The sequence below is a fragment of the Crocodylus porosus genome, unplaced genomic scaffold (genome assembly GCF_001723895.1).
Source record: "Crocodylus porosus isolate Cpor-Errol unplaced genomic scaffold, CroPor_comp1, whole genome shotgun sequence".
Lineage (NCBI taxonomy): Eukaryota > Metazoa > Chordata > Crocodylia > Crocodylidae > Crocodylus > Crocodylus porosus.
Genome location: NW_017728904.1, coordinates 1,904,630 through 1,932,404, shown reverse-complemented (window position 1 = coordinate 1,932,404; position 27,775 = coordinate 1,904,630). Strand labels below are relative to the sequence as shown.

At 48.1% G+C, this 27,775-nt stretch overlaps 1 protein-coding gene across 5 annotated transcripts; it reads left to right on the top strand.

The window, feature by feature from the left end:
* Window positions 1-98: 98 nt before the first annotated feature.
* Window positions 99-25,975, top strand: ARNT (aryl hydrocarbon receptor nuclear translocator). Of its 5 annotated transcripts, XM_019556898.1 has the most exons (22): window positions 99-180; window positions 290-401; window positions 1,648-1,692; window positions 3,604-3,648; window positions 7,839-7,883; window positions 10,888-11,101; window positions 11,768-11,981; window positions 12,992-13,091; window positions 13,538-13,603; window positions 14,629-14,714; window positions 15,111-15,187; window positions 15,896-16,030; window positions 16,742-16,816; window positions 17,399-17,550; window positions 19,188-19,298; window positions 20,043-20,124; window positions 20,805-20,928; window positions 21,527-21,626; window positions 22,388-22,538; window positions 23,126-23,285; window positions 24,104-24,252; window positions 25,859-25,975. In XM_019556898.1, exons 1-22 carry the CDS (start codon window positions 114-116, stop codon window positions 25,946-25,948), a joined length of 2,400 nt encoding a protein of 799 aa, XP_019412443.1. In that variant the 5' UTR covers window positions 99-113; the 3' UTR covers window positions 25,949-25,975. The 5 variants fall into 5 exon arrangements, with proteins under 5 accessions (XP_019412443.1, XP_019412442.1, XP_019412439.1 ...); XM_019556894.1 differs by having other exon boundaries at window positions 104-401; XM_019556895.1 differs by lacking the exon at window positions 7,839-7,883 and having other exon boundaries at window positions 106-401.
* Window positions 25,976-27,775: the final 1,800 nt, after the last annotated feature.

Sequence of the window (27,775 nt, the reverse complement as noted above, 5' to 3'; positions counted from 1 at the left end):
TAGCTTCTGAGAGCCAGCCTCTGGTCGAGACTATGCCAAGCTCCTCCTCCGGGTAGAAGGAGCACTCTCTTTTAGCTGAAGCAGTGAAATGCCTGAATTCATGAATACAGCACATGCTTAGAGCTGGAAATGAGCTGTGTGGTGTGCTGGGGATAAGAGCTGTCCATTCAAACAGCAAACATAATTACATGGTGACTGGGTATAACCGGGCCTATTGGAAGGGTAGTACATTGTCGATTCAGAACCTGGGCTGTAGCAGGGCTTGGTGTAACTGAATTTTCTTGCCTAGAAATGACATCGGACGTTCCATCCTTGAGTGCAGCTGTTGCTTCTGGGAACCCTGGACCGGGCACGCAGGCTGGAGGAACCATTGTTCAGAGACCAAGCAAGAGACGCCCAGGGTAAGTCCTAATGAACTCCTTTGCATCATGGTGTTCCAGACATTGCCTATTCCCCCTTACCTGCCTCGGTGGAGAACAATCCATCCTGTAATGAGGAAGCTTGATTGCTGTTGGCTTTGGGTGGCTTTGACTTCTGGTTGCAGGCTGGTAATGAAAGAGGTTAGGAGCTGCAGGATGAAGGAGCAGGACTGGGAATGTCAGTAGGGCAGAGGACAGAAACTGCAGAGCCATTGGGGGACAAGCTCCTGCACCAGTGGTGTTGTCCATGGATGGGATGGCAAGTCCCATCTGTCTGTGGTGTGGTAGCATTGCTGTAGCTGTCTCCTTGACTGCTTTGGTTCTCCCATAGGAGGCTTTGCTGAGAGGTAAAAGCCAACCTTACGTTGCATGCAGCAAGCAGTTGGAAAGAAAGCTCCTCTTTGCAGATTAGCTGAAGGCCTTCCCACAGGCTTGCCTCTGTGACTGGTTCCATGTCTATTATTTAGTGACACACATTGCTGGACTGGGTCAGTATGCCAGCTTCCCCTCTGACATGGCGCACACGCGCAACATGCTAGATATAAGAAGCTTTATCTAACGCGATGTTGCCAGCTAAAAATTAAACTGAGAATGGACACTTATTTCACTACTTTTTTCTGAACTCCACAGAATTTTTAAAGGTGTAAAAACCAGCCCCTCCACTTGGAGGATATTGCTCATACCAGATCAAGGTGGCACATCCAGCAGTCATTGCATCACTTGCTGTGCTGAGGAATTTCCCTTATGCTTGGAAACAAAGGCAGATAAATAGTAGGCACTGGGGCAAAGGCTGGCTGGGTTCCATGTCAAGGCACACTCAGCTTCAGAGCAGCACAAAAAGAATCATAGAATCATATAGTATATAGAATCATAGATTCATAGAAAATTAGGATTGGAAGAGACCTCGGGAAGTCATCTAGTCCAACCCCCTGCTCACAGCAGTACCACTTCCAACTAGATCATCCTAGCCAAGGCTTTGTCTAGCCTGATCTTAAAAACCTCCAAGGATGGAGAGTCCACAACCTCTCTGGGTAACCTGTCCCAGTGCTTCACAACTTGCTTCTAAAATCCCTGCTACTTCTCAGCATTGGTTGACCCTCAATTCTTAGTTAATCTAGATGCTGAGAGAAATACAGCTATATCTCAAAAACATAAGGCAGAACATAAGGGAAGCTTGAGAGGGGAAAACTGCTTGCTTAACTGTTGCTTTTTGCTTGTGTTTTTCCAGGCTTGATTTTGATGATGATGGAGAAGGGAACAGTAAATTCCTCAGGTGAGTAGGATCTTTCTTTGCACAGACTCTGGTGAGAAGGCATGTCCAGCCATTCTTAACTGAGGGAGACTTGCTCTGGACCAAGGTGTATTGGACTGAGTGTGGGCGGTGAAGCTTGAGGTTAGGCTAGCCAAAGCCAGAAGACTCATAAATTATTTCTGTGCATTAAGCACTCCCTTCTCTGCTGGTCTGAGACATTAGAAGCCTTAGAGCAATATCTGCCATGTATATCCCTTACATAGTATAACAATTAAACCAGGGACATGCAAAGCTAACGAAAGGAGCTACAGTAATGCATGCACCCATAGGTGAGTGGCACACATGTCCTGGTCAGAATTACAGACTACAGTGCATTAATTAAGTGATAGAGATGAGATGCCCGTGTTGCATTGTTCAGGATGGCAAGAAAGACAGCCCAGTGCATACAGCTCAAACACAACCACAACAGAGACCTTTTCAATGGGTGATTTTTAAACTAGAGAGCCCTTTCAACTTGGGACTTACAGTCTGAGTCTCATTGATCTGAACTGTGAGGTGTATGAGTCAATGGAGATGACTTTAGCTCTGCTTTGAAATTTGAATTGTGCCCATTCAAACCCTGGGGTGGTATCTAGGTAACTTCCATGCATGACAGACCCAGTATCATTCCATTAAACTGCAGCCCTGTGTTGCAGTGGTTCTGTGTAGTTTAATGTAAACCCTGTGTGGGCCAAACACCCTGGTACTTCTTGGATTGATTGTTGGCTGTTCAGTGCTACAGATGGAGCTGCAGAAGGATGGGAGTAGACAGATATAAGTTAATACCAGAAAATGCTGAGCTACTCTACTATTCATATTCCTTTAGGAGTCCAGGTCTGTCCAAACAGTGTGACAGATCCTCATGCTAACAAGCAAAGTCCCCATTGTTGCTTTAGAAACATACAGATGCTCTAGGCCAGCTGCCAGCAACAGCTTATGACATCGGAGTCTGAGTGGCTACAAACATCCCCATAGATCATTCTTATGGAAGACTGGAAAGTCCTGACCATCTCATGACATAGGTAGTAGTCTAGTGCAGCATTTCTCAACCCGTGGGTCGTGACCCAAAAGTGGTCACAAACAAACTTTAAAAATGGCTCAACAGACTTTAAAAATGGGTTCTTTTTAAAGGAGAAAAATGTGGGAGATCATGGCTTTTCCCTTGCAGGCTGACAGAGTTCCAGCCTGCAATGGGCTGCTTGGGGCCCCACTGCCCCATAAACTGGGAGGCTGGGGGCAGGGGGCAGTGAGTCGGGAGTGAGAGGCACTGGGTCGGGACTGGCCATCAATGTTTATAAATGGGTCCTGGTATAAAAAAGGTTGAGAATCACTGGTATAGCGACATGAAGTGTTTCTCTGAGTCAAATCTAATGACATCCAAGGTATCGGTGTGAAATGGTCCTGTTGCAGCTAATCTGTATTTTGGTAGACTGCTGAGAGCTGCTCAGACTGAGAGGTCTATTAAGTTGTTACCTTGGTTTTTATTATTTAATGGAATGTAGATTTATGTGCAGAACCCAAATGTAGGTTTATGTGCATTTGAAAGGATGGATAGCGAGTGCAGGAATAATTGTGTCTTTAAAACATATAATAAACAATCATATTGCTCGAGTTATAAGTACCTGGGTTGGTCTTGGAATAACAGTTTCCTTATTCATTACGCGGGAAAAATGCAGTTAGGCTTTAGGCGCTTAGCCATAGACAAGCTGTGACCTCACTCTGTCAAGGTTCCACAGGGATTTTATGCAAATCTCGTTCTTTTTTTTTCTTTTCCCCAGCAACTGACTCTGTCTTGCAGGCTTTGATAAACCTTATCACTTTACCTTGAAGAAGAATAAACATAAATACTTTTAAACCAATTATTTTCCTCTTCCCCCTTCCCTGCCCCCCCAGATGTGATGAAGACCAGATCCCAAATGACAAAGAGAGATTTGCCAGGTAAGAATTGACAGTACTGTGCCTCTTAATCTACAGTCAAACTGCTTATAGATAGGGAGTCTCCCCATACTTGCATACCCTAAAAAGTATCTCTCTTCTAACTTAATGTTCAGATTTTGGGTGGGTTTTTTTCCCCTTGAATGTAAAGTAAGTCTGCAGTTTGCACTGGGAGTGCTAGAAATTTTTGCTCACTTGGTCTGGAGCAGTTCAACACATTAAAGGTAATGAGATCATTCAATGTCACTCTTTAGCAGTGCTTATCTCAGCTTCCAGCTAGGATTCCTCCAGACCTTACTGGAATGCAAGTGTGTGGCACATTTGGCAGGCATGCTAGCCTGTGGCTTCCCAGGGGGATGTTATCAGTACATGGTATGTCTTCTATGGGCTGCCTGTTTGTATTCTGTAGGGGGCTTTTTTTTGCAAAAGTGGAGGCCCCAGCAAGGATTAGACCAGACAGCCATGGAAGGCAATCATCCTCAACTACGAGGGATTGTCAAAGAATTTTTTTGCAAAAGCTTTATGGGGAAATGCAGATTTCTTGGAGATGCGAGTGTGCAGTAGGATTACTGTAGAATACTGTTTAATCTCCCTCAGTCTGCTATTGCTGGTCCTGTAGGGTTCTTTCCTGCAGGGTGCCAAGTGTGCCCACCTACATTGAAGTCTGTGAGAGCTGGTGTTACACAGCTTCTTGCAGAAATGATGCTCTTAGCATGTTTACAGTTGGGCATTGACACTGCTTTCCCCAGCTCCCTTGGGCATTGATAAGGGCCTGGCCAGCCTGCCAGGACGCTCGTCAGCTTTTGATCTGAAATGTTTCATGGTTTGTGTGTGTCACGCTAATGTTGCTGAATCTTCAAGTTCTCTGTGTTTGTTCTAGATGCTGTTATTTTCAGTCTGTGTCACCAGTCTGAGGGCGCATTTTGTCTTCTGCTTTTTCTTGCTAAGGGCTTAGCAAAAGTAAGCCACCCTGGAGCACTGGCAGTTGCCCAAAACAAGGCACTGTGTGTACAACTAAATATTTCAGCCATGTCTGGACTTGGTCTGGCCTTTGGATTCTGTCTCAATGGCCTAAAGGTGGGGTGGATGTTCTGGGTAGCCTCCACTCCTCATACTTGTGCCTAGGCGTGTATGTTGAAGGTCCTAGTGACACCCCCACATGCACACACTGATCCAGACTACTACCATTTAATCAGAAATGGCTCTGATTTGAGTTGGGTGTTAGGATACAACCTCAAGACTTGGGCTCATCTTGGCACATAGCCTTGCTACTGTACTACAGTGCTGAGAGGTCTCTGAATGCTAGCATTGCTCTGGGAACAGCAAGGGAGGTACTTGAATAAAAACTTTCACCCACTACCTTCACTGGCTCAGGGCAATACATTGTGTGGTCAAGTATCTGGGGTAGGGTGGGGTGGGGCTAACAAGGCAACATCTCATGCCTGTTTCTAGATTTTTTATTTTTTTCCCCTTCTCTGCATACCACTGAGGTGTCACCTGGAGCCCGATGCCCAGTTTTAGGCTCCACACTTCAAAAAAGGTGTGGGCAGATGGAAAGAATCTGATGCAGCACAACCAAAGGGATTAGAAGCCTGGAAAATGTAACTGATAAGGAAAGGCTGAAAGAACAACGATTATTTCGTCTGGAGAAGAGAAGACTGGGAGCGGGGTTGATAACAGTCTTCAAATGTCTGAGAAGCAGTTACAGAGGCTGGAGATGGGCTTTTCTTTGTGGACACGGGAATCAGGACTATGAGCAACAGCTTCAAGCTGCAGCAGAGGAAATTGAGGATGGAGATTAAGAGCTTTCTGGTTGCAAGCAGCAGAACAGGCTACTTGGAGAGAGGTAGAATCTCCCTCCTTGGATATGTGTAAGAACAGGTTGGAGAGACCTTTGACTGTGGCTTGTTTAGTCAGGACTTCAGCTGCCTATTCAAGGCAGGATTGACTAGACATGACATCTGGAAAACCCTGCCTGCTCTGCTTTCCTGTAAAACTGGCGTGGAGTGACCCTTCCACTGGGAGCTGCTGTAGCTCTAAACCAGAGAACATGGGCCCCTTGAAGGGGGCAAGATCCCAGTGATGGTGGTGGAGTTGGACGTTAGCAAAACTCCTTTCAGATTGTTATGATGCACGAAAGTTTCCATGCTGAAATCCTGTGCCGCGGCAGTTTCACAGCTGTGAAGAGTTTTTCAAGGTTTTCAGCCTAATCCCTTGTTTCTATCCCCTTCAGCCACCTGAGCTGCAAGGTCTTGGAAGGCTCCGAGTCCTGTGCATGTATACAGTGTCTTCCCTAGAATTTCTAATCTCAGTCTGATTCTCTTTATTTCTCACTGCAGTCTTGATGTCCATGGCTTCAGCTTAGAACTGAAATACCCTGACTTCTGTTGCACTTGATACCTACTGATGCCTCATGCGGCACCTGTTATTTATAGCATTGTGCATATTATGCCCTAGGAGTGCTTGAACTGGATACACAAATTCAGTCCCTGACTCTTCAGGAGTTATGAGTCCATTAATACATCTGGTTATTCAGTGCTGCATGGGGGTTGGGATGGAAATGCTTTTTCACCCTTTCTAGCTGACCAGCTTATTCAAGCCAAAGATCAGGTTCTCCTGGTTTTGACATGCAGAACTATAAATGTTAGGCAGGAATCTATTATTAGCCAGGATCAAATAAAAAGACTACAGTGTTTGACCTCTACTGTGATGGCAAAACAGGGCACCAAAACACCCAAATCATTGAGGTTTAACAGCAGTTGGTATACATGGTCACTCTGTTCACTAATGGGATTCTTCTGCGTAACACTTATAGCATGCATTCATTTTGGACTTTTACATGCACTCTCCTTTGTGCTTGCTGACCAAAGTGTAATGCACAGGGTGATGGGTTACTTGAAAAGTAGAATAGGTCCCCAAACACCTGGGTGTAACTATCAGGAAGCATATGTGGGAGAAATCTGCCATTGGAAACCTTTTTGGTAACAGTGGAAGGTAGGTGAGAAGAAGGCTTAGCTTATACAAAACTTGGGGAGAGCATGCCACACAAAGGATTTCATCCTATGGGTATCATTGCTGCATTCATGGAATTAAAAAACACTTATTTTGCATTTCCTCAATTTCAGTTAACCCATTAATCTTTCTTTCAGGCCTCCATGTATCATCCCAAGTCTCTGATTAGCTTTCACGTAGCCCCTTTTTCCGAAAAAGAACTTTCTTCCCTCCTCTCTGTCTTTACTAAAAGCAGTGCCTGGTAGTGAAACATTAGATATTTGGCATAGTTCTTAAGATGTTTTACGCATATCGCAATCAGGTAGTGATAGCAACACATTTTGCTCTGTGAATCCTGGTTGAGTTTTGGATAGAAGAGCTCTTTTTATGGCTAGGAAGTGAGGATGATTGACATGGAGAAAACTCTGATCTGCAGTGGTAAAGGTGGCTTTTGAATTGCGCTAGCTAAGATGACCTGATCAAAGAATACAGACAAATGGAAAACATATCAGTTACCTTTGAGAAGCAAATGGAGTTGGGAAAACAAAGTGTTATGTGCCTCCATGTTGCTATGAAAGATTTTTGTAGGTACTTTTTGAGATGACTTGCAGAATACTTTTGTATGCTCACATGCCCACACATGAATCATGTAGATGCCTCAGATGTGTACGTGCTCCATCTCGTTACACAGCATTTGTGTATGTTTTAGAGTGCGCTTGTATTTCTACCTGTGACTCTCTTGACATTTGTGGATAGCTGTTGGTCTTCTGTCTAGTTCTTTTGTCTGTTAATGCTGGAAGATAGCATGTGTATTGAGCCCGAAAAAATATCATCTAGCCAGGAAAGCATAGTCTGTGACTAGAAAAAAGATTCCCACCTCTGCTATTATCCCTTTGACCCGAGGCAAAACCCTCCCACAAAAGCCACTTAGTTTCTGTGTCTCGGTTTAATCAGCTGTAAAATTAGCCTTATTTGCCTACCTTTTTGCATCAGTAAAAGTTTTGAAGTGCTCTGAAAACATTTTGGAGACATCGGTGTGTGTGATTCTGCAAAATTTTACCCCCTCTGTAATATTGCCCCTTTATAAAGCTGATGTCTGTTGGCTTGTTTTTCTAGTACATCTACCCTTTTTTTTATATATATATATTTCTTTTTTTAAATTTTTTTTCTGTTGTAGCTTAGTTCACTGATTTTATTTTTAGGTCTGATGATGAACAGAGTTCAGCGGATAAGGAAAGACTTGCCAGGTAGGAGAAACGGAGATTTTAAGCATGACAAAGCAAGTTTTCCCTCTCCTCCATGTTCCTCCAGGCATCTCCCTTTTTATTTTCTGACCTGCTGCAGTAGAAGCTTTGAAACTAGACAGACTTCGGTGCAAACTGAATTCACAGGGCACCCAGGGGAATGCCTTCAGTGAAATTTTGTTTTACATTCAAGCTCAGACAGCAAGAAGACAGGCCACAGCGCAGCCAGTTCATCACTTGTTATAACTTTGCTAGCCTGCCCTGTGGAAAGTAAAAACACTCTCGTGTCAGACAGAAGTTAGAAGCCAAATATCACCTACTTGTAAGTCCCTGTCATGGTTTTTGCCATGGTGCCTTCACCCACTGCATGAATAGACCTAACAAAAATATTGGCTGGTCTCTTTGCAAACACAGTACAAGGACTGCATGATGCTGCCTTGGTCTGTGGCAAAACTGAATAGGCGCTATGCCGTTTTCTTGAAGTCGTTCCTCTTAAGCAAGATCATACTGGCTTGGGTGTTGGTACCCTGTGATCTTTTTGGTTGGCTTATTACTATGGTCTGTTTGGTTCTTTTTGTGTGGGGGTTTTTTTTTGTTTGTTTTTTTTTCTTTTAGAAGGCAGGCATACCTTCTGAAGGGCAGACTTGCATAGCTGAGATACCTGAGGAGATAAGGATGGGGTTTGGTGGGTTTAAAGGAAAACCAGTGAGTGTATCTGTGGTGGGAGAAGAGGGGGTTTTCTACAGAGTAGACAGTAATGTTTTTGAAGAGCTTTCCTTCCTCTGACATTAAACAGTGACCCACCTCCCTTCATCTCTGTTTAATGCCCTCTTGCAAAATCCAGCTTATTGTCAAGAATAGCTTGCAAGAGAGCAGGTAAAGCCCTATTGCTCACTTCCCTATTCCCCTGACTCTATACCCGTATCTGTAACTTGGCAGAGCTGAAGGGGAGGTGAGTGGGGTGCTCCAAGCACTGTTCAGAAGGCCCTTTTCCTCTGCAGGGTGAGATGAAGCCACCACCGCAGAAGCCTAAAAGGTGACAGGCTTCCCACTGGTTTTCCTCTCCTTACCAGTTCTCTCCCAGTATTATTTTCTACCATTCTCCCCCTGCTCTATCATCCATCCACTTTTCATTTGCTTCTTTGCATCTGATCCAGCTTTCTTAAAGGAAACTTGGCGTTTTAACCTGGCGACAGATCTACCTTCATCACTCAACTAACATCAATCCAAGTAATAACAGCTACATTGCACTCGGGCCATAAATAGGATTCCAGTTCTTTCTGCTCCGGCCTGTGGGAGGTGTCATTCGGCTGTTTTCCCCCCCCCACCCCATCCCAGAGAAGATGTTTTGTGAGCTGTGTTAAGCCTAGTATCACGAAGAAATCAGGAGCACTCATTCAAATGCATCTCTAGAACTCTTCCTCTGCTGTGGCAGAAATCTGTGCGGATATTTTGTACAGGCTGGTAAGGGAGATGGCTTCATAAAAGCAGTGGGCAAAAACTCCCGTGTGCCTCCTTCGTCTTCAGAACAGAATCCTGGAAACTGCAGGGCCTTACTCTCCTTTACGTGAAGCCCTTTTGAACAGAAGCTGCCATATTTTTCTCTCACATGATGTTCCCTGGAATATAATCTGCACCTTGTTTTTGAAAGGCAGAATGAAAGAAAAAAAGATCTTTCCTTGTAGTAATAGACCTGTGTGAAGTGGCAAGTAATCGCTTTGGATTTGGATTCAGCTGATTTGGAGGACAGTGATTCGATTTAGAGATTCGAATCACTGTCCCGATTCGATTTGGCCAAATTAAATCTCAAAGATTTGGCACCGCTTCGGAGATTCGGCCATAGACTAAACAGAGAACTGACACAGCTGCTTCCAGCTGGTAAATCTGTTGAGGTTGGGGGAGGGAAGGATTTGGGCTGGGACTGCAACAAGCTGCCCAGCGTGTGCGGGATGCAAGCACAACAGTGCTTGGAGCAGGGGCTTTGCCCTGCTGCCACTTGCCCAGCCAGGGTGGGCAGAGGACACAGGCACAGCTTGCTTCAGATGGAAGGGGGCAAGCAGCAGCAGAGCATAGCCTCTGCTCTCAACACTGCTGAACCTGCCCCACTCCATGCTGGCTGGGCAAGCAGCAATAGGGCATTGCACCCGCATCCCATACCCCCTGCCCCTCCTGTAACCCCAGCAGACTTACCAGTTGGAGGCAGCTGTGTCAGCTGCCTGTTTTAGTCTTTGGCTGAATCAATTCAGATGCTTCAGATGGATTCAGAGGTTTTAATTGGTCTCCTGATTTGATTCAGATTCAGAGATTCAGTCCCCCGAATTGGGCCAAATCTCTGAATCTAATTGGCTACTGAAGCTTCTCACAGCCCTAATAAGTAACTAGGTAGCTCAGCCTGCTTGTTCTGCTCCACGTGTATTGCTGCAGTATTTACTTCCCATTTCAGCCCCTAAGCAGCAGGGTCTGCTCTTACCCTATTTCTCGCATATAATATACACTCCAATTTCCAGCAGGATTTTTTTGGGGGGGGAGGGGAGTGTTGTATGTTGAGAAAATAAGGTTTTATCATGTTTCCGTCTCTTCATGCTACCAAAATGGCATAGCTGGCCTGTAGTTTACCAGCACAGAGACCCACCACAGTCACTGTACAAGGCCTGCTGTGGTGGGGCCAACTGCTTGCTGCAGTAGTGCCTTCATACTGTGGTAGGAAGCTTCCTGTACTAAAGTAGCTCACTGTCTTCAGAAAAGCTTGAGGATAGATGTACCTTATAGCAAGAGCCTGTCATACAGGGCAGCCAGTCTCTGACGTGAGCTCCTCTTCCTCAAACTTGTTCCTGTGTCCTCTCCTGCATGCCCAGTATGCCAGGCTATTGCTGCCTTGCTACCTTCTGAAGAACCCAGCACCTTCTTTTCGGTTTTGCCGTCCACAGAGAACCCAGGGAGAGCCACTGTGGCCAAAGAACTGAGCCACTCATTGCCTCTCTGATCTCTTTCCACTCTCCACCCCCAGGGAGAATCACAGTGAGATAGAGCGGCGACGGCGCAACAAAATGACTGCCTACATCACAGAGTTGTCGGACATGGTGCCCACCTGCAGTGCTCTGGCCCGCAAGCCGGACAAGCTGACCATCCTGCGTATGGCCGTGTCGCACATGAAATCCCTGCGGGGCACCGGCAACACCTCCACCGATGGCACTTACAAGCCCTCCTTCCTTACGGATCAGGTCTCTGCTTGCTTGCATTGCTAGGAAGCCCAGAGGGGCTTTTGCTGGTTGCCTCTGCCCTGTGTCAGGGTGCTGTTGAGCCTCCCTCAAAGGCATTGGGTGGTGGCTAGAGCCCAGGATGGGGATGAACACTGGAACATCCCAGTCTCCCTGCTGGGACCAACGCTTGGAGGGTCCTGGCAAGAGGCTCTTGTCATTCCGTTCAGTGTCAGACCAATGCCATATTTGGGCTCTGGAAGGACTCGTACCCCCGGCCCGACTGGTATGGGTTTGCTGAGCCGTTGCCTTCCTCTGTAGTGGGTACAGCCTCTGCCTGGGATCTCTTGAGTATATATTAACAACCTTTTATAGAAGCAAGGTGTTGGCCGCTGTGGCCCCCCTGCTTTCCCTGTGGTAGGTTCGGGTGTGATGTCTTGTACCAGGGTTGACAGTAGTTTTACAAAGAGGTTAGATGCTGAATGTGTTTGGGATGGTTTGGACAGGGCTGATTGCATGCAGTGTGACCTCTGGAGGTTCCTTCAGTCTCACTTCTCTGATTTTCTATGTCCAGCTTGCAAAAGTGTGTCTGGGGTGGGGGTGGGAAGAGAGCCCAGGGCCTGGAGGTGGTTGACAGGCAATGAGTGCCATAGTTGCTGGATTAAGAACATCTTTCTGTCCTGTGCATAGGAACTCAAACACTTGATTCTAGAGGCAGCCGATGGCTTTCTATTCATAGTGTCCTGTGAGACGGGAAGGGTGGTCTACGTCTCGGACTCGGTGACTCCTGTCCTAAACCAGCCCCAGTCTGAGTGGTTTGGCAGCACCCTGTACAACCAGGTGCACCCAGACGACGTGGGCAAACTGCGGGAGCAGCTCTCGACATCTGAGAATGCGCTGACGGGTAAGCCAGCCTATGGCGCGAACCCCTGTGCCCGTCTGCCTGCCACGCGCATGCCCTTGCCAGGCCAGGCCTGAATCAGTGGCCTTCTAGACAAAGCAGACCATAGGTAAATTGGGCTGGAAGGGACCTCACAAGGTCCCATCTAGCCCAGCCCCCTGCTCAAGGTAGGATCATCCCTGTCTAAACCATCCCAGCCCAGTGTCTATCCAACCTGCTCTTGAAAACTTCCAAGAGTTTTTAGATGGTGTTGAACAGGCTGAGATAAGCCATGATCCCAGTGGGCTGATGTTCCCCCATCCTGGTTAATGGTGCTAAACCTGTTTCCAGAAGGGTTGCTCTATTTACATGCTCCAGCAGTTGTGAATCCCTTTACCCTCCAATGCACAGATCATTCCCCAACCCTGGAGGTCCTCCTCGATGGGAGAAGCCCAGCTAGGCAGATGCTACCTGTGTAACTCAATGCTGGAGGCACCCCTTCGCAATCTCTCTAAATATTCTAGTTAGTTCTGGCATTTGATTTCTTTTCACCTCCTCCCTCTTTGTGCTTACTCTTGATTTTTGGAGACAATATGAGCATCATGCTGTCAGCTACTGGAGTAGGGAACTAGCTTCTGGGAGATACTGTAAACAAGGCATGGCCCATCTGCAGGATGTGTGCTTCAAACTTGTGTGTGGCACAAGACAAATTGGGAAGGGAGCAGAAAGCAGAGCAGCAGCTCAAACGGGGTGTGTGGAGCAGAGCAATGTCTGTCAGGGGAATGGAATCAGAGCTGCGCTCAGGTAGGGGATGGGGCTAATTTGTGGCATGGTTGCCCCTGAATTCTCTGGTACCTTTCAGTTCCAGGAAGGGATGGGTCGCAGCTACATCCTATTCTCAAGCTGGTAATATGGAATTTGGCTCTTAAGAAAACAGGGTTGCCCAGTGTATGGGCTGAGGCATCCCAGTGCCATAGTGAAAGCGTCCATAGTTGTCCTGTAGACCATCAGCACATTGCCTTTTCTCTGCATAGGTCGCATCCTTGATCTGAAGACGGGGACAGTTAAGAAGGAAGGCCAGCAGTCCATGAGGATGTCCATGGGCTCCCGTCGGTCCTTCATCTGTCGAATGAGGTACTAGGAAAAGCACAGCCACAACTGTGGCATGTCAAGTCCTCAGCCAAACCCCACTGCCTGCCTGTCTTGTTAGCATTAAAGTGGTGAAGCCTTTGCTTTGCCCTTCCATGCTAGATAAGATCCGAGTCATCTGATTCCCTGCAGGGAATTCCACTCTCAAATGAGCCCATAGTTTTTTTCAGCCCTGTGCTAATAGCCTTCAGGGATGTTTGCCGCAGGTAATTTTATAATGCCGGCGCTGCATTCCCGCCTTCCTCTGCGCTTGCTCTGAGTCGGGGCGTGACTTTTCACATTCTGTGCCCATAAAAGGGGCTATTTATATTTTTAAAGCAGGGGGAGGGAGTGTAAAGGCAGAATTTGTGTTGGTAGTGCTTCACCTTCCAATTCAAGGCTTTGCAGGCTGTATCAATGAGGATTAAAGCTTTCCCTCTTGACCACAACAGGTGCGGCAGCAGCTCGGTGGATACTGTCTCTGTCAACAGGCTTAGTTTCATGAGGAACCGATGCAGGTAAATACATGGGGGGCGCCTGTTGCACTGTGCTGGGAAACTGGATGGTTCCAACATTATGTTGGGGGGCAGTGAGGGAAGGTGCTGTGGTGAAAGCGTGTATACAAGGAGATGTAGCACAGGCTATTTAAGACTCCTGCTGTGTCAGAGGAAAGAGGCCAGGCCTTTTCAGTTTAGAAAAGAGACGCTTGGGGGGATGGGAGAAGGGTTTACAGAATACTAAATGACAAAGTAAATGGGGATCCCTTGTCTCTTCTCTTTCTACAAGAACTAGGGGTCACAAAAATGAAACTACTAGGTTGTAAGATTGTAACACAAGGAAGTTCCTTTTTATACTGTGTGTAATTAAAACATGGGATTCTTTGCCCCCAAGATGTGGTAGAAGCTGCCAGTTTAGCCACATTCCCAAAGGGGTTGGACACATTCTTGGAGGAAAGGGACACCAGCAGCTATTGAGTATGGGAGTGAGGGATACAGCCTCTGAATCGGAGCTTCCTGGACCTTAGATGAGTGAGAGAGGAACAGGGGAAAATACCCTGGTCAGACCCAGTTCACTCCCTTTCAGCATCTGCTCCGTTGCCCCTGTGCGACACCGAAGACTGGGCAACATGGACCCATGGTCTCACCCAGGAAATGGCACTTTTGTACCCTCATCTCTACCTTAACAAGACACCTTTCCACAGATGCTCTGAATATGCCAATCCTCTTTTTTGCAGCATATAGTTTAAATGTCTAATTAACCTTAATCCAGGCTGAGATTCTGCTGCTCTTTGTTCTTGAAAGTCTCACAGGGGTCTTACCAAGTAGAAAATAAAGCAAGCTCCACTCTCTTGTGTCCCTTGAAATTGCAGCACTTAGAATCGTTCACTGCGCACGCCCTGGACTTTTCAAATAGGTGTAGCTCAATATGTCGTATCTGGAGCAGCATTTCTTGCTTGCAGGGGTTTGGTTGTGCAACAAATTGGAAACAAGTTGGCCCATAAGACATAAGGACTAATCTCTCAGTAATTTTTTCTCTGCCCTAGGAATGGATTGGGTGCAGTGAAAGATGGTGAGCCTCATTACGTGGTGGTACACTGCACAGGGTATATCAAAGCCTGGCCTCCAGCAGGTGAGAAATAACGGCATTTATCAGTTGTTCAAGTCAGCAGCAAGTTGGCATCCTAAAGTCAGACTTTAGGATGAAAAGGAATCCCACTTTCTTAAATGCTGGGTCTGGATTCTTGCAGGTTGTGGGCGTTACAGTAGGCATTCCAATACTTGTGCACATTTAATTGGAGTGTAACCAGACATGGGTTGCATTATCCAATCCTGTGAACTCTGAATTAGAGGTTGAACTGGGAGAGGGTGGGGTGCTTTTAGTTTGAGGTCCTAGGAGAAAGAACTCGGGAACAAATCAGCAAGGAGTTCAATACTTCTAGTCTTGCTTCCCCGCGGTGGAATTAGCGGCCTCTCCTACAGACGCTGCCAGGATTCTTTCAAACATTCCTTTTCCTTTTGGTCCCAGGCATCTCGTTACCAGATGATGACCCAGATGCTGGCCAGGGAAGCAAATTTTGCCTTGTGGCCATTGGCAGATTACAGGTGGGTACAAACTCTTGTGATTCAGCAGATCTTGCAGAACATGGCAGTTGTGAGAATTAAAGCCCCATTCTACATGACGGGGGTTATTTTATTAGCCAACCAATTCTGCTTTTCCTGAAAGATCTTATGCCAGCATATTCTCCATGTGTGATCCTCCTTGTTTCCTTTCAGCAGCAACGTCTTCTCTGGCTCAGGATAAAGCAAATACCAAGTCTGCTGTCTGAAAGCTTCCAAAGCTCTGGCTTGCAAAATGTACAAGGAACTGTTTCCCGCAAGCACCAGTCTCCCAGACCAGTGTTATATGGAGCTCTGGCAGCTGTCAGAGAGGCCTTCTGGGAACTGTCACGCCAGTAGATGTATCAAATGCCCTACTTGGTTTCATGATTCCTCCTCTGTGTCATTCTCACTAAATAGGGATGACAGGAACATGACAGGCCTTTGGAAATGTGTGGAGGGTTGTTTAAATGCTAGTAAATAATTTCACTAGCCTTAGAATTGGTTACATGTTTGCCTGGGCTCAGATGAAGCAGTATCTCACCCCTCTGACATCCCTTGTCAAATTGAGGTTTTATTACCTGCTGCTTGTTCAGGTAGTACATGATACCAGCTCCTGGGCACGGGGCAAGAATGCTATGGTTCTGATCTAGGTCAACGAGTGAGTGAGTGAGAGAAGCAGAGTCAGTTAACATGGGGTCTGTTTCTCCGCAGGTCACTAGCTCACCCAACTGCACAGACATGAGCACTGTTTGTCAGCCAACAGAATTCATCTCCCGACACAACACTGAAGGCATCTTCACCTTCATAGATCACCGCTGCATGGCGACAGTTGGCTACCAACCACAGGTGAGACACTTTCCAAGAGAGTGCAGGGTCAGCTGGCCTTTTCTCCCCACACCTTGTGGCTTTGCTTATCTAAATAAAACTGAGCTGAAACAAAACAGTGAGGGTAGAACCAGACATGGCATTCTCCACTGCCTTGCTTAGAAAAATAGGCAAAAACTTGCTTTGATCTGTACAGGGAAGTGGCTCTGGATTATGTCTAGATCTAATCGAGAGAGTCTTTATCTCCGCATCTGAATTGATTATTCAAAGGGTGAATTTGTACTGCAGTGATTTTCAGCCAAGGGGCCACAAGATCTTTTTACGAGTGTTATGTGATATTAGCATTGGGAGGTTTGCAAACAGCCACGTGGTTTACAAGATGAACCTAGATATTTCCAATAGGTACCCAGACGGTTATAACCCTTCTGTCCTGCTGAGTTCTTTGAATGGAAGAATTGCTGTAGCATTGTGCTGTAGTCAAAAAATAAAAATAAAAACGGCAAGTGAAAGTGAAAAGCTGGCATTTTCCAACGGGGGACCGTAAGTCTACTAAGGCTGAAAACCTCTATTCCATTGTGCTGTTGCTGAAATAAGTTCTTATCTTTGGGCGTAGTGTGGGGAAGAGAAGCGTCTCTAGCTGTACTCCACTGCCCAGGGTAGGTAGGAGCCCAGGGAATCATCTTGCCAAATAAAGACTTATTTGAATTCATTTTCTCTCCTCTTTTGAACTAGGAACTTCTGGGGAAGGACATCGTAGATTTCTGCCACCCGGAAGACCAGCAGCTCTTGCGGGACAGTTTCCAGCAGGTTTTTAGCTTTTGCTCCTCTCCTCTGCTTGTGGGTTTGTGGCAAGCCTGCAGCGTGGATGGCTATTTCTGTTAGCCATCAGCCTTGCAATGGTGGGAGGGTAGGGAAGGCAGCTCTGATTCTTATCAGCACAAGAAGTGAATGGAGTTTAACTTTTATATCACTCCATTAATGAGTGGCAAGTGGTCAAATAGATGACTGTTCTTCAAATTTATGGAGAGGCAAGCAAGTCCACTCCTCAATCACCATGAGAAGTAGTAGCTCCTTGTTCATTTGAACATAGCTAATTGAGTGAGTGCTTTGAGAGTAGCTAACATTTTAATGCATCCCATCATCGCAAAGACGTATCACTGAGGGTGTAAAGGAAGTGGTATGTCTGCTCCTATAGCATCCTAAGCCTCATTAGAGGAACAGATGAATGGAGTAGCTAGAATATATCTGGAAGGTGTAATGCAGTAGCATGGCCTAAAGTCATAGGGCACCCCGGCCAGCTGCTGATGGGGTTGGATGCCTTTATGCTTATACTTGAGGTCACTCCATATGTCCATTATCTGGTGCTAGCAATAGCCTTGCTTTTTCTAGGTGGTGAAGTTAAAAGGCCAGGTGCTGTCAGTCATGTTCCGCTTCCGGTCCAAAAACCGTGAGTGGCTCTGGATGCGAACCAGCTCCTTCACCTTCCAGAACCCCTACTCAGATGAGATCGAGTACATCATCTGCACCAACACCAACGTGAAGTACGTACACACAGCTCGCAAGCACTTTGAGTTGCACCACAGGCATCATGTTGGATTCTGCATCTCCCAGGCAGAGAACCTGAGCTCTCAGGGTCCTCGCTAGTCTTCTGCTCAGTTTAGACCCCAGTAAAGTCACTAATTACATAGTTCACTCTGTTCCCTTGACCAGATTTTGCCCAGATATTCTCAAACGGCTATTTTAAAATGCATCAGCTGTTGCTATAAAGTAAATATTGCCATCTCCCTGCAGCAGCATGCCCCAGAACTTGGAGACCTGTCCCCATTTTGATGTTGCAGTAAGATTGCTTGTCTGCCCCACCTTGCCTGTTCCCTTTTTGCTATCGTAACTGATTCTCCTTGGGAGCAGTCAAGGATACTGTTCTCCTTGGGAGCAGCTCAGGGCGTCATTAGAGGTGCCACATTTGTGCTGTGGAAGGGAAATGCTGCTGAGCAAATGCATCTCATAGTTACATGGCTAATATTAGCCATGAAGGATGCCTGCCCATCCAGACTGTAAACAGAATCAAGGCTGGATGTCCAATTCCCTTCTAGGTCTTTCTCAGTTGCAGAGTACAGGCAGCAACTCGCCCTACCCACTTGCTATCAGGAGGTGCAGGAGCAATATTGCCCTGATTCCTGCTGCTGTGGCTTCCCTTTGTTTCCCTAGAGCAGTGGTTTTCAACCTTTTTTTTCATTTGCGGACCCCAGAAAATTTTTGAATGGAAGTGCGGACCCCTCAGAATTGTAAGTATAGGTATCCACATTCTTTTGATTGATCATAGTCATCTTTTAATGGACCCCTTAGACATAGTCTGCCTAACCCTCAAGGGTCCTTGGACCACAGGTTGAAAACCACTGTCCTAGGAACATGGTCAACATCCAGGAGTCTTGTCTTTATATTATCTCTGTCCTGGCATTAGAGGCATCTCTTTGAACTCCTTCATTCCCCTTAGTCCAGACGCATCGATTCCCATTTCCATGTTTTGACCTAAAAGTATGTCATGCTGTTCCAGCCAAGATGTCATCTGGCTGGAGGGGCTACACTTTTACAGCCTGTGAACTGTAGCTAAATGTGTCTTATTTCTCTGAGACTGAGAACTATCTGTGGCGCAAAAGGAGTTGCATTTAAAAGCCTTGGTGAGGGAACATGGGGAAGGGTTTCCTGCTATGTGGAGAGAAACTGATTAATTTGAGGTACTGGCCATTATACTGTCTTCAGCTCATCAGAAGCAGAACCCAGAGGTGCTTACCAGGGATTTAATGTGAACATCTCTCTGCAGTTAGAAGTCCCTAGCGCTTGTCATATATCTGCTGAGTTGAATGGAGAATCTCAGACCTTGTTTTAGGTATCAGCATGGAGGTGCTTGTGGTTTTGAGAGCTGTATTAGCCTGGCAAGGCTTCTAGCTTGCCCTGCTGAAGAACACCTCTGATGGGTACTGTGCAGAGGCTGTAGTCGTCTTTGGCTCATGGGTCTTATTGTGTTCAACATCTGACCCAAAGGACTTCGAAATAGGAGGGATCTTTCCATTGACTCTGGGCTTGCCACTACAATACATCCTGCTGCGAGTGAAACCCAGCCAGCTTCTCCATGCAGCGACCAGCTCTGAACTCTGCTTGTATCCTTCTTTCCTCAAAGGAACTCAAGCCAGGAGTCACGGCCTGCCCTGTCCAATGCCATGCCAAGGCCGCAGCTGGGGCAGAGTGCCAGCCTTCCCCTGGAGATGGGTGCAGCGCAGCTGGCCTCAAGGTCAGAGGAGAATGCAGTGCTCTTTTAGTGGGTTATCTCCTCTTCTCCTGGCCTCCTTGTTTGTATAAACTCTGTCAGGTGTCCTTACATTCGCTGTCCCCAGAGCTGTAATCAATCCTTCCTAGCTAATGCCTTATTAAACACACAAACCTTGTGTCTGCTGCCTTGGTAGTCTGCTGGTCTGTTTAAGCAGCAGGGCTAATTCTGCAACTGGCAATTAAATTTTAACTGAGCGGAAGCAAGGGAGTATCTGCCCAGTTGTAGTTCAGGCAGCTGCACAAGCTTGTAAGGGTGTTGGCTGGCAGACAAGGAGAGCTGTCAACTGCTCTTGTCACTAGGAGCTCCCTTTTGGGGTCTGCCTGTGCCATTTGCAAGGCACTGGTGAGTAGCCTTTGGCTATTTTTGTATTGACCATAGCACTGTCTCTGGGAACACAGGTCTGGGTCCTGCTATAGCAAGAGTGACCAAGATCCAGCCCCAGAGCCTTGTCATGCAGCTCACGCAGCTTTCTGTGGCTTCAGAAATTTGGTGGAAACCTTGTTTCAATTCCCAGAGCCCCAGCACCAAATTTCCAGACCTGTGGGGAACTCTGAGGGGTCGTGTCCTCTGACCCACAGGCTTGCCAGGCACTGCTATGCTACAGCATTCAGAGAGGCTTCTCTTGACATCCACTGGGTCCAGGCCCAGCACTGTGGTTGCATTTAGCCAGACGCTGTTGTCTTCTCACAGTTGTTTCTATTTTAGACAGCAGCAGCCGCCACAGCAGCAGGCAGAGCTGGAAGCAGTTCCAGGGAGAGAGAGCCTGTCTGGGTACGAGCACTCGCAGGTAATTTGGCAGGGAGCGGGAAGGCTTCCAGCAGTGTGTTTGTTGTCCTGGGTGGCATGATTGATCCTAGCCCAAAAACTGGCCCTCATGGGAGTGACCTAGAATGCTCCTGCATGGAAGGCAGTGCCTGGGTGGGTACACATGAGGGTCCAGGCTTTAAGCCTCTCAGCTCTTTTTCTTGTTGATCAGGGGTGCTTAACCCCCAGCCCATGGGCCAGATCCAGCCCATGGCTCCATGTTATCCAGTCCACAGAGCTCCCCATGGGTCCAACATTTAGCAGCTGGAGGGCATTGGTACCATCTCTTTCCCCCACTCCCACCATTGCTAAATTGTGCTGGATCAGGCAGCAGTCAGTGCTGGACAGAGGCTGGGCAGAAGCAGCACCATTAGGATGCCATGGCCCAATCCCAGTGTACTGGGGGCTGGGAGGTGACAGTGTTGGGACCAAATCCCAGCACATAGAGGTGGTGCCAAGCCCGTGGGGACCAATCCTGTGGGGGACAGGGTGATTCCAGGACCTGATCTAGTCATGGACCAGCCCTATGCCAGTCCTGTGGCCCGTTGGGCCGAAGGGTTGAGCTCTGCTGCCACAGATGATATGCTGTTAGTGGGCTTGCTTCGTGCCCTTGGGGAGGTATCCCTGCCTCTGCCTGCTAGTTACCCATGTTTGTGTCTCCAGGTCTCTGTTCAGCCAGTCACGGCAGCCGGCCCGGAACACAGCAAGCCCCTGGAGAAAGCAGAGACCCTGTTTCCGCAGGAGCGCGACCCGAGGTTCAGTGAAATCTACCCTGGCATCAGTACAGGTAGGGGGAGCTGCATACAGCGATGGGGTGGGGATGACTGAGCTCAAATCAATGTTGCCATTTGTCCTATTCATTAGGGACATTCTCTAATGGGCACCTGCACACTTGTTTATCCACCCATAACCTTTTGCCCCAGACTGTTGCCCTGACCATGACCCCCCAGTGCCTTCCTGTCTGCAGCCGGGATCCTGGTCATGCTTCTTTGGCTGGGGAGGGGTGGACAACAACTGTTTGCCCTACACCCAGAACCAAGTGCCCCAGGTCTGGAACCTCCAGTGTCACCCCCCCACACTTTTGCCTCTTCACAGCTGAGCGCTTTTCTGTTTTCCTATACTCTGAGATCAGATCTCAGCAAACCTCCTACGCTCAAAGGATATTATGCAAAGTTTGATTAGACAATTGAGAGGAAATCGAATTAAACAAGCTGTTACAAAACCATCTGGCGCCTGGATAATAGCATGGCTAAGTGACAAATGAGCTTGTTGTAGCAAGCCAGGGCAGATCATCAGATTTGAATGGGAAGTGCTCAGAGGTTCTTGCTCCCTCCCATGGGCATCATTGTCTTCCAGGCCCTAACCTGAATTTGCTTCTTTCTCAGATCAGAGCAAAGCCATTCCTGCCAACACTGTGCCTACCAATCAGCCGCTCTTCCCTCAGGGAAATACTTTCACCCCTACCCGGCCTGCGGAGAACTTCAGGTGAAGCTAGGGCACTGGCTGGGGAGTGGGATAGCTGTGAATTGTACCTCTGTTTGCACTTTGACTGTGGACTCTCCAAAAAAAGGAAAGCGCCAAAGGTGTGACTGTGGGGGTATTAACTGATCTAAAGCGATTGAACTGTAATCACCATCCAGGAAGCACCAGCTCTGAACAGCTGGTGTGGGAAACAGGCCACTGAAGTGCGCCAGTTCTGACTCAGCTTGTCTCTGGGCAGCCCAACAGAGGAGAGCATTTGTGGCCTATGCATGCAGGTTTTGGAACATACCCATGTGGGAGAGTTATGTACACCATAAGACGCTTGGTCTTCCAAGACCAGCATCACTTTTCATTTGCTTTACTTCAGCATCACTTTTCATTTGCTTTACTACAGCTGTATCTAGGTACTAGCCCAAAAATGAATGCAGCGATGCGGGGTACAAGTGTGGGGGTGTAAACCATTGCTGCAGTTGAGCAGGGCTGATAACCCAAGAAACAGGATTTTTTACTGACAATCTGCAAACTTTTTACTGACAGCCAAAATATTTTTTTACTATGGGTGGTGTTTAACTTTGAACCCCACCCCTGTCAGTGGCTTGGCCAAAGGGTTATAGTTACATTATGTAAAATAAGCGTCAGTACAAAAAAGTTTAGTTGTCAGTAAAAAGTTTGTAGATGGTCAGTAAAGAAAATTAATCTTGGTAAATCTGTTTCTGTGATGCGCTGTTTAATTACTGCTTAACACTTGCTGTCCTCCACTCTAGGGGCAGTAGCATGGTACCACCTGTAAATATTATCCAACATCAGTCTGCCTCCACCGGCCGAATCTTAGCCCAGATTTCTCGTCACTCCAACCCCACTCAGGTCAGCGGAACCAACTGGCCGGCTGGGTCACGGCCCTCGTTCTCAGCACAGGTAATAGCTCCTAGATGTCTGCCATGGGTCTTCTGCCAGTGGCAGGGACTCATGTACATGCACACCATGTAAGTGGCTTTTTTGGGAAATGTTCTTAATCTAGTCGTTCCTTTGAAATAACCAAGAGGGTGGGAGGAATTCCTTAGGGATCATGTGGCTGAGGCAGGTCCAACAGCACCGATGAACCTGGCCTGAAATGAGGTTGTCAAGCCCTGAGCATTGAAGCCCCAAAAGCTGTGGGGGTGAGATGTGGGGAGACAGGGTGTTAATCTTCCATGCTGAATACTACTGTCACCACCTTAGTCTTGGTCTGCAGGTGAGTGAATCCCGGACTTGAGTGCTCCCATCTCCTGTGTAACTTCTTGCTCTGTCAGTCAGAATGAGGCCCCTCTGTTACATTTTCCCCTAAAGAGCTCTCATCCCCTGAGGGCCTTCTAGGTGCAGCAAAGGGCAGACCAGCAGTGGTAGGGCAGCTTGCCCTGCTTATACTCCATCTCCTTGGTTGATGAAGGATCTCTGTCTCCAGTGCTGGACCACATGATGATGAGGAGCAGAACGTAACCGTGTTCCCTTCCATGTCCCTGCAGCAAGTGGCATCCCAGGCCGCGAAGACCCGTTCCCCCTCATTTGGGATGGGCACCTTCCAAGGCACCCCCTCCTCCTTCAGTCCCATGTCCACATCGGGCTCCACTGTCTCGCCTGGCGGCGCTGCATATCCCAACATCGCCAGGCGTGGCACGGGCTTCAGTAAGTGCTAGTTCTTTTCTGTGAGGACCTGGGAAATAGGGTCTTGAACCAGGAGCCCTAAAGAGTCTCAGCCCAGGGTGGGTGGGGGGTGAAAGGCACCTCTGGAATCCCACAGCACTTGCTATCATGATGACTTCTCCAGAAACCCGTTCTGGGTAGTCTTGTCTCCAGCAACAAACCCTTACTACATGGGGCTGTTAATTCTACGCTCTAATTGCCCTCATGGTTAAGTGGCTGACGATGGGAGGCCGCCCCTCACCCCCAGTTACTTCAGTTCCTTGCATACTACACTCACCTTTCCTCTCCCAAAGTTCAGTCCTCCAAAGTTGATAGGGAAGCTAATCTTTATGGCTGGAACAGAAGCATGGAGGCACTGTGCTATAATGGCTTCTGCTTGTCTCTGGGCTGGCAAGCAACTAGGGAAGAATCTGGGTTTTCAGCCCTCTTACAGCCTCTGCCAAGTAGCTTTTGGCTGAGTAGCCTAATTTGGCAGCAGCTGAGAGGGTTAATTCCAGAGCTTTTGCCCTGAAGCAACCAATGAGGTGGTTGAGGGTGAGCCGGTTACTGCCTGCAATTGGCTTTTGGCTGTGACTAGATTCTGCTTTCCAGAAATGAGATGCATGGCTTACTGTGGGGGGTTGTGGTATGCAGGCAATTACGGTACTGGTCTAGTTGGCTGGGAGCATAAAGTGGTAACATCCAGCTTCCAAATCTTGCCTTTGCCAACCCCTTGATGGCCCTTGAGACCAGCAGCTGTCACTCCCGGTGGTCAGAGAATCTCACATGTATAACTTACTCACCTGTTCCTTGTCAAACAGCCACTGAGACTGGGCAGACGCCAGCCCCGTTTCAGGCACGGACGACAGAAGAAGTAGGCATGTGGCCTCAGTGGCAGGGACAGCACCACGGGCCGGCATCAGGAGAGCAACACGTGCAGCAACCACCCACCCAGTCGGAGGTTTTCCCGGTAAGAGGGCGCCTGTGGCAAGCAGGGCCATGAGTTCAGGCGGGTGAGCAAGCTTTGGGGCCATGGCAGATTTTGCATTTAAGGTGTGATTTGCTGGTTCATCACTTAAGGAGTGACCTGACCCCACATTCAATCGATGAATGGGAAAACTAGGAATAAATCGCAAAGCTGTTGCATGCAACATGCATAATAAGTTACGGCTGGTTCTTACCACACATGGGATGCATGGCCAGTGCTCCCAGTTCCTTCCAGATGCCTGTGTGCTCCAGAGTCTGGGAGCACACGTCAGCTGATGGGGTACTTTGTGCTCCTCTGACTGAGAGCTCTAGGTAGCTGATAATAGCTCCTAGCTACAGAAATGCAGGAAGCCAAACTTGCTGATCCTGGACTCCTCCTGCACCAGGTGCATCATGGCACGATGGGATCTGTGGTAGGGTTTTGTTTGGTTTTGGTTTTTTTTTTTAAATAAACAGAAAAGCTCTACTCGGCTCCATCTCCCCTCTTCCCGTTAGAGACTGCCCGGGCTACGGCTTCCTGCCACCTGCTCTGATGAGTGATATGACCCATTAACTGTTAACCCTCCTTCCAGACTGCTCTGTAAGCCTTATCAACTTGCACCCGGCAGGGCATTTGCTGCTGGATAGGGCTGTGCAAAATTTTGGCAGCCATCTTGTTTCAGAAGTGTCTTAGGCCATTTTGGCGCCCGAAACACCAAGTCGAGATTGAAACAGAAGGCTCAGAAACATCTCTGAAATGAAACGAGGCGTCCAAAATGTTTCGGAACACTTTGGAGTTTCGCAGCTGGGCTTACAGGAAAACAGCTATATGTTGCTGCCCTGCTGTGCAACTTGGCTCCACAGGGAGCAGAGATCTGTTGCTGGGGTCTGCTCACCCCTGCTGTCCACCCTGCACTGCCCTGGCAGTCCAGAGCTGCATGGGGTGGGCAGCGGCAGCGAGGAGACCCCCAACACAGATCTCTGGTCCCTGCAGAGCCAAGTCATGTGGCAGAGCAGTGCTGGTCCCTGCTGTGTTACCTGGCCTGGGCTGCACTGGGCAGGCAGCGGCAGGGAAGAGACCCCAGTATGGAACTTCCCTGGCGTGCAACCTGGCGTGATGGGGATCAAATCTGCATGGGGGGTCTCCTCGCCTGCATGGAGGGCAGTAGCCCTCCCCCAGATGAGCCACCCAAGGGCCCGATCCTGCTCCCTGCTGGGGCCTTGCAGTCCCTGGCCCCAGGCACTATCCAGCTGGGTAGAGCTGTGCAAAACTTCCCTTGCAGCCCATTTGAAACAGATTCGGCTGCAGTGAAACAGGACAGTGATCCAAAACAAATTGCTGTCCTCTGAAACAGCTGTTTCGCACAGCCCTACTGCTGGACTTCTTTTGCCTGTCTGTAGCAACCTCTTCCTGCTGTAGCACGGGGGACACAACTCTGTCAATTGTGGGGTGCATTTGGAAGCGTCTGTAGCAGTCTCTTCTTGCTGTGGTGTTTTTACAGATACCCTCTTCCACACAACTAAAGGAAGAGGTTCCTCACCTCTGCCTTAGATTCCAAGATGCAGCAGCTGCCCAGATCCAAAACTAACCACGTCTTTTGTCTTTCCAGGACATGCTGTCCATGTTGGGAGACCAGGGAAGCAACTACAACAATGAAGAATTCCCCGAGTTAAACATGTTTCCCTCCTTCTCGGAATAAAACTCTTGTAAGTAAGGACAGCAGCCACCATCCAGTTCTCACGTATCTCCGTATAAAGGAAAAGCACCTACAGCTTTCTTCCAAGACTGCTAGACTTTGGAAACACTTCCTTCCTCCCGGTGGCTGGGAACATGCCCCCGAGAGCCCCAAATGGATGATTCGCTCTGGAGGAGGCACCCATGCCTCTGGGGTGCCATAAGCACCGATGGTACTGGTCACCAGAAGATTTCAGGACTGGAGTGCCCCCCTGTGGGGAAGTTCTGGTAACGCTTCCAGCTTGGGCAGCAGGGTGCCCTCAGCACAGAGCTTACACATCTTTTCTTCAGTCCTTTTTAAGCTGTGTATCAGAGCTGTTTTTAGACTTCAGCGGAAGGATTCCCCCCCCACACATACCCTGCCCTGATTGACACCAGGAGGGTAGGAATCCTCCTCATCTTCTCCAGCCCGTCATGTGGGGTCTGCACATTGCCCAATCAAGGAACTCCTTCTTTGCCATCTCTCCAGGAAGTCAGGAGCAAGCTTGTTACAAGCTCCCCAGCTCGTGGGAGTGGTGCTCCGTTAGACCTCCATGCACACGGCAGCATGGCTGCTTTTCAACCCAACCTCGTCCATAATCTGTGCACTTTGTGTGAGTCTCTTAGCACAACCTATAAATGTGTGGGGGACTTTCATTCATGTACACATGGGATAATGATGAGCCATAACGTAGCTTTTGTGGGGCAGGAGTGAGTGAGTCAGGCCACAGCTGAAGGTGTCAGCACTGCCCTAAACCAGTGTTTAAACAAGTTCTCTGGAAGTCCATCAAGGGGAAAAAATATCCCCATGTCTTTCCATGCAGGTTCAGCTGTCTGCATCTCCTTCCCTCCCTTCTCTTTGGTAAACCAAATCTCAAGTGTATGGATCAAGGATCCAGGTAAAAATGGCCAGGGGCTGGTGCTCACATCCCCGAGGTGTTTCATTCTTGCCTTCAGGGATCCCGTTAAAGAAGTCCTTCCTGCCTTACCACGATCTCATCCTTGGCCTATGAGATGGAGGATAACAAGAGCGAAAGCATTTGCTGGAATAGTTTTAAGCCTTGTGTTCCCAGTTTGTTGGCATCTTCCCTGAGGGGGGATAAAAACAAGAAGCGTCAGGCCCTTTCTCAGTGGCTCCTGTAGACTCTTGGGCAGGCACCTCCTGGGTCTGGAAGCAGCAGAGCCAGGCGCTCAAGTTTTTCATGTGGGTTTCTGGGTATTTCCAGAGCACTGATGACTCTAGCATCAGGATTTTAAGCTCTGCCTTCTCATGCTTTTTTCACTCAGACGGTTCAGAAACTAACAGCACAGGGCAATGCTTTGCAAAGGCCTGAGAAATTGAAGATGGGGGCGGATCCTGGAGACGGAGGTTGGAGATTAACAGGAGATTCTGGCTATGAGGGTGGTCAAGCATTGGAATGGGTGCCTAAAGAGGTGTTGGAGTCTCCTTCCTTAGAAGCTCTCGAACAGGTTCAACAGATGCTTGGCTGGGATGGTTGAGTCGAGGTTAGTCCTGCATTGAGCAGGGGCCTGGACTAGAAGTGACCTCGTGAAGTCCCTTCCAGCCTCACTTCCCTCCCCCCCCCCCAATCATCCTCAGTGCTGTTTTCAGAAGATCGCTTCAACATTGAGGAGCTTTGCAAAACATCCCCCCCATCTGCATCTGCTCCATGCTGGGTTGATTATCAGGGTTGCCAACAGCAATAATGACACATGGCTCTTCTCTCCAGCTGGCTTTCCAAATACCTTCTCCAAAGGTCTTGGGCCTGCTGGGCCAGTGCTTTCTCAGGCTGAGAGCAAGTCCCCTATGCAT

Bases quoted from the DNA above. Each gene is read 5' to 3' on its own strand.
- ARNT (XM_019556898.1), top strand. From the start codon at position 114: ATGCTTAGAGCTGGAAATGAGCTGTGTGGTGTGCTGGGGATAAGAGCT. The intron at 3,649-7,838 runs GTAAGAATTGAC...TTTTATTTTTAG, and splicing joins GACAAAGAGAGATTTGCCAG to GTCTGATGATGAACAGAGTT. The intron at 21,627-22,387 runs GTGAAGCTAGGG...CCTCCACTCTAG, and splicing joins CGGCCTGCGGAGAACTTCAG to GGGCAGTAGCATGGTACCAC.